Source organism: Oncorhynchus tshawytscha, linkage group LG20 (genome assembly GCF_018296145.1).
Source record: "Oncorhynchus tshawytscha isolate Ot180627B linkage group LG20, Otsh_v2.0, whole genome shotgun sequence".
NCBI classification, from domain to species: domain Eukaryota; kingdom Metazoa; phylum Chordata; class Actinopteri; order Salmoniformes; family Salmonidae; genus Oncorhynchus; species Oncorhynchus tshawytscha.
The window spans coordinates 17,453,265-17,465,764 of NC_056448.1; the positions used below are offsets into that span (position 1 = coordinate 17,453,265).

At 47.0% G+C, this 12,500-nt stretch overlaps 1 protein-coding gene across 5 annotated transcripts in view; it reads right to left on the reverse strand.

Moving 5' to 3' along the window:
- LOC112219368 (guanine nucleotide exchange factor VAV2) overlaps positions 1 to 12,500 on the reverse strand; it is a 1,336,992-nt gene that overhangs the window by 1,175,224 nt on the left and 149,268 nt on the right. For all 5 annotated transcript variants that reach the window (XM_042302259.1, XM_042302257.1, XM_042302260.1 and 2 more), the window contains exon 3: positions 3,577 to 3,635. In XM_042302259.1, coding sequence (XP_042158193.1) covers positions 3,577 to 3,635 — 59 coding nt within the window. The remainder of the gene's footprint in view (positions 1 to 3,576; positions 3,636 to 12,500) is intronic.

Genomic DNA, 12,500 nt, shown 5'->3' on the forward strand with positions numbered 1-12,500 from the left:
AGAGAGAAAACAGAGAGAGAGGAACAGAGAAATGAACAGAGAGAGAGGGACAGAGAGAGAGAAACAGAGAGAGAGAGGAACAGAGAGAGAGAGAGGAACAGAGAGAGAGAGAGAGAGGAACAGAGAGAGAGGGAGAGAGAGAGAGAGAGAGAAACAGGGAGAGAGAGAGAAACAGAGAGAGAGAGAGAGAGGAACAGAGAGAGAGAGAAACAGAGAGAGAGAAACAGAGAGAGAGAGAGAGAAACAGAGAGAGAGAGAGAAACAGAGAGAGGAACAGAGAGAGAGAGAGAGAACAGAGAGAGAGAAACAGAGAGAGAGAGAGAAACAGAGAGGAACAGAGAGTGAGAGAGGAACAGAGAGAGAGAGAGGGACAGAGAGTGAGAGAGAGAAACAGCGAGAGGGAGAGAGAAATAGAGAGAGAGAGAGAGAAAACAGAGAGAGAGAGAGAGAGAAACAGAGAGAGAGAGAGAGAGAGAGAGAGGAACAGAGAGAGAGAGAAACAGAGAGAGAGAGAGAAACAGAGAGAGAGAGAGGAACAGAGAGAGAGAGAGGAACAGAGAGAGAGAGAGAGAGAGGAACAGAGAGAGAGGGACAGAGAGAGAGAGAGAGAAACAGGGAGAGAGAGAGAAAACAGAGAGAGAGAGAGAGAGGAACAGAGAGAGAGAGAAACAGAGAGAGAGAGAGAGAGGAACAGAGAGAGAGAGAGAGAGAAACAGAGAGAGAGAGAGAAACAGAGAGAGGAACAGAGAGAGAGAGAGAGAACAGAGAGAGAGAAACAGAGAGAGAGAGAGAAACAGAGAGGAACAGAGAGTGAGAGAGGAACAGAGAGAGAGAGAGGGACAGAGAGTGAGAGAGAGAAACAGCGAGAGGGAGAGAGAAATAGAGAGAGAGAGAGAGAAACAGAGAGAGAGAGAGAGAGAAACAGAGAGAGAGAGAGAGAGAGAGTGAGGAACAGAGAGAGAGAGAAACAGAGAGAGAGAGAGAAACAGAGAGAGAGAGAGGAACAGAGAGAGAGGAACAGAGAGAGAGAGAGAGAAACAGAGAGAGAGAGAGAGAGAGAGAGAGGGACAGAGAGAGAGAGAGAAAAACAGAGAGAGAGGAACAGAGAGAGAGAGACAGAGAGAGAGGAACAGAGAAAGGAACAGAGAGAGAGAAACAGAGAGAGAGAGAAACAGAGACAGAGAGAGAGAGAGAGAGGAACAGAGAGAGAGACAGGAACAGAGAGAGAGAGAAACAAAGAGAGAGAGGAACAGAGAGAGAGAGAAACAGAGACAGAGAGAGGAACAGAGAGAGAGAGAGAGAAACAAAGAGAGAGAGGAACAGAGAGATAGAGAGCGGAACAGAGAGAGAGAGAGAGGAACAGAGAGAGAGAGAGGAACGGAGAGAGAGAAACAGAGAGAGAGAGGAACAGAGAGAGAGAGAGAGAAACAGAGAGAGAGAGAGGAACAGAGAGAGGGAGAGAGAGAGAGAGAGAGAAACAGAGAAAGATGAACAGAGAGAGAGAGAAAGAGAGAAACAGAGAGAGAGCCAGAGGAGCAGAGAGAGAGAACAGGAGGAGTGTTTTTAACTGCTGAGTTTCTCTGGGGTGTCTGTGTTTAGTGACAGGGGGCATGGGGGTGAGACTGAAGAGGACTGACAGGTCTCTGTAAAATTATAGGGGCAGAGGTGCCTCAGTCGCCTTTATCCCAGGCAGTAGGGGAAGGACAGGAGGAATCGAGAGGCCAGAGTGTGTGGTGGGTGTACACTGACCACTCTGGAAGGACAGACATGTTAACATCATGTACCTTCATGTGTCCTAGACCATGCCATGTGTTGGTCATGTGCCTCTTGGCATGCTTCCTATGTTGGTGTGAGAGAGAATCAGTGAACGTGGTGGATGATTGAAAGATATGATCATGATCTGACTGCACATGGTTAATGTACTGTACATGTACAGCAGTACGAGTCTGGGATGAGCATTCCAGGTGAAGCTGGTTGAGAGAATGCCAAGAGTGTGCAAAGCTGTCATCAAGGTAAAGGGTGGCTACTTTGAAGAATCTCAAATATAAAATATATTTAGATTTGTTGAACACTTTTTTGGTTACTACATGATTCCATATGTGTTATTTCATAGTGTCTTCACTACTATTCTGCAATGTAGAAAATTGTATAAAGAAAGAAAAACCCTTGAATGAGTAGGTGCCAGGGTATTTTGACTGGTACTGTACATGCCAGGGTGTTTTGACTGGTTCTGTACATACTAGGGTGTTTTAACTGGTACTGTACATGCCAGGGTGTTTTGACATGGTACTGTACATGCCAGGGTGTTTTGACTGGTACTGTACATGCCAGGGTGTTTTGACTGGTACTGTATACATGCCAGGGTGTTTTGACTGGTACTGCACATGCCAGGGTGTTTTGACTGGTACTGTACATGCCAGGGTGTTTTGACCGGTACTGTACATACCAGGGTGTTTTGACTGGTACTGTACATGCCAGGGTGTTTTGACTTGTACTGTACATACCAGGGTGTTTTGACTGGTACTGTACATGCCAGGGTGTTTTGACTGGTACTGTACATGCCAGGGTGTTTTGACTGGTTCTGTACATACCAGGGTGTTTTGACTGGTACTGTACATGCCAGGGTGTTTTGACTGGTACTGTACATGCCAGGGTGTTTTGACTGGTACTGTACATGCCAGGGTATTTTGACTGGTACTGTACATGCCAGGGTGTTTTGACTGGTACTGTACATGCCAGGGTGTTTTGACTGGTTCTGTACATACCAGGGTGTTTTGACTGGTTCTGTACATACCAGGGTGTTTTGACTGGTACTGTACATGCCAGGGTGTTTTGACTGGTTCTGTACATACCAGGGTGTTTTGACAGGTTCTGTACATGCCAGGGTGTTTTGACTGGTACTGTACATGCCAGGGTGTTTTGACTGGTACTGTACATACCAGGGTGTTTTGACTGGTACTGTACATGCCAGTGTGTTTTGACTGGTACTGTACATGCCAGTGTGTTTTGACTGGTACTGTACATGCCAGGGTGTTTTGACTGGTACTGTACATGCCAGCTGTGATTTGTTTTCACCACACTGGGCTGGCCAGACAGGACAGAAGTGACTTAGCCACCTCTCACCAAGCTGTGTAGTATTTATTAATGGCCAGAGCCCGTCTCTGTGTCCCCTGGTCTGGCATGGGGCCTAATGGACACGCTCCATCAACTCATTACCCAGACCGCCAGGATGAAACTGCTTTATTTGTGGAGCCAGCGAGCAGGGAGAACAGATTGAACAAATAAAGAGAAATCAGAAAGCGGTTTCGCAGCGCCCAATAAACTAGTGTGAGCTATTTCCTTTGACGTGACACAAAGAGATATGAGGTAGAGTTTAGATGTGATCTGAGCCATCTGATACTGGACTTCCATGTGGTCCTTCCAGAACGGGTTACAATAGAGGCTGTGGTATAAGTAGGAGTGGGCCGAGATCTAACCTGTTACCACAATTAAACAACCATGTCTGATTGAGCGATACAGTGAACATATTCAATGTTCCTCTTTCTCAAATGGCCAATGGGAGGAGAGAAGACATACCTGATCCCCTTGATCTGTGCGATGCTGTGGTGGGAGATCCTGGATAGGGCTGAGATCACCTGGAACACACAGCAGAGAGAGAACACAGTCAATGACACGGTCATAGTCAGACACAAAGTCTACAACACAGTCGGCAACACAGTCAGCATCTCCTCACTCAGTCAGTAAGACAGGCCCGTCTGCTCCGCCTAAATCTGGTGAATAGATGTTAAACTTAATGTGTTGACGAGCGAGGAGAGCAATGTGGTGTTTCTTAGCAACATCGTCATGCGCAGCCACACACAGGATTGTGTGTGAGCATAATGCAGGCCACCATGTTAATGATGACATCCAGAGACATGTGGTGCCAAATGCCCCCGCACAGTCACGGATGTGGGCCACTTTACTCAGATCAGACCCCCCCCCCCCCCCCATCCTCCCATGTTCCCTCTCTCTCTCTCTCTCTATCTCACGCTTGCTCTCTCTCTTTCTCTACCTCTCCCTCTCTATCTCACGCTTGCTCTCCCTCTCTCTCCTCTGGTGAAACCAGTGCGGTGTAACAAGGTTAAATGCGTGCCTGTATTTAAACTGATTTAATGCTGGTCGTGAGTCACATGTGAGTGGGCTTATGGGTGGCTGTTTGGCGGGCTTTGAGATGGCGTGCTGGAGGCTCCTCCAAGGCTAATACAGACATATGATGGAGCCCGTCCCAACCCCTCCTAACCGCCAAAATTCTGCTTCCACGCCTCATTATGCACTCCTGGGTGTGTTTGTGCCTCCATGGCCATGGCGATGCCAGCTGTCCCCCACCAGAGACAGAGGAAACAGTTATACCCCTCCTCTCTCTACTCTCTCCCTTCATCATTATACACCTCCTCTCTCTACTCTCTCCCTTCTCCCCTCCCTCCATCATTATACACCTCCTCTCTCTACTCTCACCCTTCTCCCCTCCCTCCCTCCATCATTATACACCTCCTCTCTCTACTCTCTCCCTTCATCATTATACACCTCCTCTCACGACTCTCTCCCTTCTCCCCTCCCTCCATCATTATACACCTCCTCTCTCTACTCTCTCCTTCTCCCCTCCCTCCATCATTATACACCTCCTCTCTCTACTCTCTCCCTTCTCCCCTCCCTCCATCATTATACACCTCCTCTCTCTACTCTCTCCCTTCTCCCCTCCCTCCATCATTATACACCTCCTCTCTCTACTCTCTCCCTTCTCCCCTCCCTCCATCATTATACACCTCTGCTCTCCGCTCTAAACTGCATAATGAAAGTGTTTAACTTCAATGGGAGTCTAGGGTGCTTCAAAGGCAGGTGGAGCTCAGGCTAAGTGCTAGTGTGAAGCGGGTTAGGACCAAGCACCAGTCTAAGGACCATGTGGCTCAACCACCCAGAGGAATGAATACCTGACCGATATGGTAAGCCATACACTGCAATGGTGAATGGACGTTATGGCTGCTCCATTGTCCCTTTCAGTACATGAATATGTATAGGCTTGCATCTGTCAGCCTTTTAAAACACTGTGGGGAGTCTGAATGCTGAAGTGTTGCTTTCCGTGTGGCTAAAGACCCATGTAATGAGCAGACATGCCATGCTGCCTCTAACATAGGCTATACTCTATTACACAGACGCTTACCAGGCACTCATAATGCACTTTGGACTGAGACTGGAAATCTGCATGAAAATGGCTACTGTAGAGAATAGTGTATTAGGTGACTTTAGTCCCATCACTTGGTTAAGGCCTTTGATATAGGGTGCTTTGTCATTCCAGATCCACGGGTTGGCACACCACCTACCTAATCTAGCTGCAGGGCTGGGGCGTGCCCCCATATGGTGCCCTGGCCTCACCCATTGGCAGAGGGGAGAAATGATGAGGCTGGAATAGAGCATTAGAGCCCTGCCTTTCAGTGCCATGTCTTTCCTGTTCATGCCTCACTGGGTAATATTGGGTTATGGGCAAGAATATGAATTAAGCCTTAATATGGTGACACCAACACAGTGAGATGAACTAAATATGAGAACCAGATCATGTAAATCACTCTCTTTTTATTTACCCCCCCCCCTTCTCTGTCTCTCACTATGCTCTCTTCACCCTTCTATCTAACCTCTGCCCTTTCACCCTTCTATCTAACCTCTGCCTCGTCACCCTTCTATCTAACCTCTGCCTCGCCACCCTTCTATCTAACCTCTGCCTCGTCACCCTTCTATCTAACCTCTGCCCTTTCACCCTTCTATCTAACCTCTGTCCTTTCACCCTTCTATCTAACCTCTGCCCTTTCACCCTTCTATCTAACCTCTGCCTCGTCACCCTTCTATCTAACCCCTGCCTCTTCACCCTTCTATCTAACCTCTGCCTCTTCACCCTTCTATCTAACCTCTGCCTCGTCACCCTTCTATCTAACCTCTGCCTCGTCACCCTTCTATCTAACCTCTGCCTCTTCACCCTTCTATCTAACCTCTGCCTCGCCACCCTTCTATCTAACCTCTGCCTCTTCACCCTTCTATCTAACCTCTGCCTCGTCACCCTTCTATCTAACCTCTGCCTCGCCACCCTTCTATCTAACCTCTGCCTCTTCACCCTTCTATCTAACCTCTGCCTCTTCACCCTTCTATCTAACCTCTGCCCTTTCACCCTTCTATCTAACCTCTGCCTCTTCACCATTCTATCTAACCTCTGCTCCTTCTATCTAACCTCTGCCTCTTCACCCTTCTATCTAACCTCTGCCTCTTCACCCTTCTATCTAACCTCTGCCCTTTCACCCTTATATCTAACCTCTGCCTCTTCATCCTTCTATCTAACCTCTGCCTCTTCACCCTTCTATCTAACCTCTGCCTCTTCACCCTTCTATCTAACCTCTGCTCCTTCTATCTACCCTCTGCTCCTTCTATCTAACCTCTGCTCCTTCTATCTAACCTCTGCTCCTTCTATCTAACCTCTGCCCCCTTCCTCACTTCCTCACTCTCCTCACTGTCCGACACCCAGTCCTCCTCTCCCACCCTATACTCTCCTACTCTCTTTGTCCTATCCTGCAGACCAGTCAAAGGCTCTCTCTCTGTCTTTTTCCACATGATCGATTTCTCTCTCGTCTCAGTCATGGTGCCATGGGAGGCCCAACTCTGGGCGGGACAGACCAGAGAATAAAGCTTCTCTCACCCAGAGTCGACAAAATATGAAACATAATCATCACAAGATGGAGTGGCAATAACACTCTCTACCCATCCTACCTCCCCCATCCCCACCCACAGCCTCACCCCCTCCCAACCCCAGAACTGGCCCTGCCCCACCACCCTCAGCCTTCCCCCTACAGTAAGGAAGGAGCTGCCAAGCCAAAAGCTTGTGACTGGGGATCCATGGCAGGACCAGCCTCCCTTATGCTTCCTGAAGTACAGCATGACACATGCATGCATTGTTTACATTAGACTTCATTTGTTTAAAGCAGAGGGGGCAGAGGGGAGCGGGGTGGGGGATACATATGTATAGACGAATCAGCTACAAACACGTGTCACAGTCCATTTCTGGGACAAGCAAACATGTGGCCACCGTCACAGCTGGGAACCCCATGTGACCAGTCTCAACCAATCAAATACTCAGCCACCCTGAAAACTAGACGTGGTTTAATTTACATGATCATCTATCGTGTGTCAAAACAAACACAATATGGTGCTGAATGCTATCGGCAGTGGGCACAGAGGGGTGGTGATTTGATTAGAAACAGAACAATGTCTCACAATGCTATTGACAGGTCACAGTGTCCACATACCACAACAGCCAATTACATGTATTCATGACACATCACATCTCACACCAACAATCAATGTACTGTAAGTACTGGACACACGCCAACAGTGAAATGAATTCATAGGACATCTCACCCAGATCCATTTTACACCCCTGTCGCACTCTTTCCAGGGTACAGAGGCACGCTCACACACCTCCCCCCTGGTGTGATATTTATGAAGCATTCACCCCACAGTGTGACGGCAGCACAGTTGGGCCCATCATCATGCCAGAGACAGCAGAGGAGAGAAGAGGAGAGGAGAGAGGACCAAGTGGAGAGGAGAAAACAGATGGCAGTGTTCCCGGCTCCCTGACATCATCAAAAATGGACAGCCCAGTCCTGTGTGTGTCCCAGAGCATGGGGCCAGCAGGAGCAGACGCAGTCTATCTAGGCCCCAGCTCTGCGAAGAACGGTTAACACACACACACACACACACACACACAAACCTCTACGACACTGAACAGTGTTCGCTGTTTCAACTGGATGGCCTTTATTCCATGCAATATAGGCCAACTGTTCAGTTAACTGCTGTATGTAAAGCACATGTCTCCATCTCTGAGTTAGCGCTTGCCAGCCCTGTGCTGTAAAGCCTGATTGCAGACAGATTGGCACCTGGACATTAGCATTAGCACTAAATCCTCTCAAAGCGCCCCTTAAAGCATCAGTGCAGCTGTGATTATGGGGGATTTCACCATGCACATCCCGTCAAAGCCTGAAGCCATTAGGTCCACAGGCACGGGCACTGTCCCAGACACCCCATTCAACCCTCACTCAGTCAGTCAAAATGGCAGTAAGCCTATAAGGCATAAAACCCATGAAAATATAGTTTCTATAAATTTGCATGATCCTTATAGATGAAAATAATAATGGGATATTACAGATTAAGCCTGTCAATAAGGTTGACAGGTTTTCTGCCCATACTACTTCGTAATGACATAAGAAATAGCCTACACTGTGACATCATCACACTGAAACTGAAACTCAAACTGTATGTTTTATCAGGGGCCTAAAATCAATCTGATCTGGACCTGTGCTATGCTTCAAAGGAAAGGACACCGTGGTTAATGTGTACAAATGACCCTGCATAGATCTATCTGGCCTTGTTGAGACCCACCAATGTGCTGCTGTCATTCCCATGACCTGTCCCATTTCACACTGAATCTGAGCTACATGGACCAGCTAGTTCTTGTGTGACTTCCCATGGTGTACACACACACACACACACACACACACACACACACACACACACACACACACACACACACACACACAGATCAATAGTAAAATAGCCTGTGAGGCGGGTTGCCGGGCAGTAATGGTCAGTGAGACAGGTGCTCCCAGCGATGGGGATTAGGTTCAGTCAAGATAAGAGGGTCAGGAGAGAGGTTGATAGCAGAGCGGACATAAATCCACACTGGAAAATTGTAGCCAAGTAACGAGAAATCCACCTTCCTTTGTATGGATTTCTCTTGTCCTTGGAAACATGCACCATCCCTATGTACACTACAAAACAGAGGACGGTAGTAGGGGCCAGGCACACCAGTTTGAATGTGTCAAGAAATGCAAAACTGTAAGGTTTTTCACGCTCAACAGTTTCCCATGTGTATCAAGAATGGTCCAGCACCCAAAGTACATCCAGCCAACATCACACCGTGTAGAGTCCAGGCCCTAACAAATTGACAATGTTCTGAGGGCAAAAGTGGGTGCAACTAAATACTCAGAAGGTGTAATGTTCTGTCCACTCAGTGTATACCATGCCTGAGCGGCTATGCTGTAAAGCTGACCATTGTGCATTTCAGCTGACATAGTGATTCAGCCAATACAATCACAGCGATGCAGTTCAAGCGTATCGCCCATCTGAATGTGAATCACTGCTGTTCAGATATGTATTGTGGTTATATTCATTTATGAATCTATTCGCTGTCCATTTATTATGAAGTCCATGTATTATGAATGTGGAGGATAACAGGTGAAGGGAGCTGGTGACAGCACTGTACAGAGTGGACTCACCTATGAGGGCCTAGCAAGACCCTGCTGCATCCTGGTCCTTTGCTGACCAAGCACATATCAAAGAAGCAGACATAGTTCCCAACAACCATAAAGTCATACAGTAGCAGATACTGTATCCTGCCGGTGCAAGTGTGTGTGTGATTAACTAGTGCGAGTAATTACGCATGCGTGTGTGTGCACATGCGTGTGTCTTTGTGTGCCACTGTGTGTGTGACTGTGTGTGTCCGAGTGTGTAATTGCTTGCATGCCAGTGTGCCCACCTGCTCCTGAAAATCCCCGGACAACATCCATTCATGCTGATGCACAACTGATGGGCCAAACCAAAAAGTACCCTCCCTGGGAGGATTGCATCACTGGGTAGTTAATAAGTCGTACACAGCCACCCCTCCCCTCCTCAGCTCTCCCTATACCAGCAGTCTGTTTGCATTCTTACCAAGCCAATAGATGCTGTGATCATTTCCTGATTCCTCCCAACTCTTCAGGCGAGAGCTCACGCAGGTCAGAAGAGTTGTGTGTTGCCATTGAAAAAGTGGCCGACCAAGTGAACAATCCCCCCCCCTACTAATCCCTCCTCCTCATGTCTTTTCATGGCCGGCGACGGGAGGCCTGTCCAGCCCAGAAGGGCGGCAGCGGGACCCCTCTCCTCTCCTACGTAGTAGAGCCATCATTGGGTAAAGCCTTGGGATGCAGATGTTCAAACAAAACAGCTCTTCTCACAGCTGACACACTGTTGTCAACACAAGGTTGAGAGAGAGAGGAGTAACCATTGATTTGTGTTAATATACTTTCAACCCCAGCTAAGCTAATGCCTTCAACACAAACACTGACGCTGTGTCTCGCATCACCACAACACTCACACAACGTAACCACCATAGACACTGTGAGAGAGAAACGAAACACAAACAAATCCTGTGTGGCAGAACGATAGAAGAAAGTGGTTTCTTATTTCATCCGCAGGGCACATTTCAATTCGAAAATCGTTACCCAGATGTTATCAGGGTATCTCACTGCAGTTGGGAGGGACAGCCACAGAGCAGGTCGTAGTCGACCAACTGTGATAATAGTCTACGCTCCTACATGCCTCTTGAAGACTTAACTAAACCAAACCCGCATGTCTTTCATAAGCATAACACTGGGAGAATCATACACCTTCCTCACAGTCAGACCTGGCTTCAGCAAGGAGGGAATCACTGCACAGGGTTGTTTCTTTGGAGTTCCATCACACTGGACATACACTCCCGTGGGTTTCCATTGACACTCGTCGGATATGATTGACATTCATATTAGTCTCAGGTGAGAAGAAACACGTGGACCATTGAAGGATGTCACATGTTTTCATGTTAAGCCATGTGAAGTCGCGCATCACAATCGACACCAGCTGCTTCGCAAGCAAACTGAATCCAACTCCTTCAGGACCTTCAGGGTCTACTGTATGGTGGTTCTCTGTGGTACACTATTGAGGACATATGATGAAAACGAAAGGGGCATTTTAAAATGTCCTGCAATTCTATGCATTTTGCGATGGCTAATGCTGTGTTCTTTTGCTCAAACATAACAACAAAATCAATACTGATAAATTCATTGTTTTGTGAATTTTCTATTCTCCCGAACTGCCTAGCTTTTACTTGGGTGGTTGTTAGTTCTCAAAGATTATATTATAAACAAATACAAATACAAGTAGAAGTTTACATACACTTAGGTTGGAGTCATTAAATATTGTTTTTCAACCACTCCACAAATGTCTTGTTAACAAATTATAGTTTTGGCAAGTCAGTTAGAACATCTACTTTGTGCCTGACACAAGTCATTTTTCCAACAATTGTTTACAGACAGATTATTTCACTAATAATACACTGTATCACAATTCCAGTGGGTCAGAAGTTTACATACACTAAGTTGACTGTGCCTTTAAACAGCTTGGAAAATTCCAGAAAATGATGTCATGGCTTTAGAAGCTTCTGATAGGCTAATTGACATTATTTGAGTCAATTGGGGGTGTACCTGTAGATGTATTTCAAGGCCTACCTTTGAACTCAGTTCCTCTTTGCTTGACATCATGGGAAAATCAAGACATCAGCCAAGAAAAACAAGTCTGGTTCATCCTTGGGAGTAATTTCCAAACTCCTGAAGGTACCACGTTCATCTGTACAAACAATGGTACGCAAGTATAAACACCATGGGACCACGCAGCCGTCATACCGCTCAGGAAGGAGACGCGTTCTGTCTCCTAGAGATGAACGCATTTTGGTGAAAAAAGTGCAAATCAATCCCAGAACAACAGCAAAGGACCTTGTGAAGATGCTGGAGGAAACAGGTACAAAAGTGTCTATATCCACAGTAAAAACTAGTCCTATATCGACATAACCTGAAAAGCCGCTCCTCAAGGAAGAAGCCACTGCTCCATAAAAAAGCCAGACTACGGTTTGCAACTGCACATGGGGACAAAGATCGTACTTTTTGGAGAAATGTCCTCTGGTCTGATGAAGCAATAGAACTGTTTGGCCATAATGACCATGTTTGGAGGAAAAAGGGGGAAGCTTGCAAGCCGAAAAACACCATTCCAATCGTGAGGCACGGGGGTGGCAGCATCATGTTGTGGGGGTGCTTTGCTGCAGGAGGGACTAGTGCGCTTCACAAAATAGATGGCTCATGAGGAAGGAAAATTATGTGGATATATTGAAGCAACATCTCAAGACATCAGTCAGGAAGTTAAATCTTGGTCGCAAATGGGTCTTCCAAATGGACAATGATCCCAAGCATACTTCCAAAGTTGTGGCAAAAAATATTTTTTTTTCTTTTACTAGGCAAGTCAGTTAAGAACAACTTCTTATTTTCAATGATGGCCTAGGAGGTTAACTGCCTGTTCAGGGGCAGAACGACAGATTTGTACCTTGTTAGCTCAAGAGTTTGAACTTGCAACCTTCCGGTTACTAGTCCAACGCTCTAACGACTAGGCTACCCTGCCGCCCCGGAGTAATGGCTGACGGACAACAAAGTCAAGGTATTGGAGTGGCCTTCACAATGCCCTGACCTCAATCCCTTAGAATATTTGTGGACAGAAATGAAAAAGCGTGTGCGAGCAAGAAGGCCTACAAACCTGACTCAGTTACACCAACTTTTTCAGGAGGAATGGGCCACAATTCACCCTAC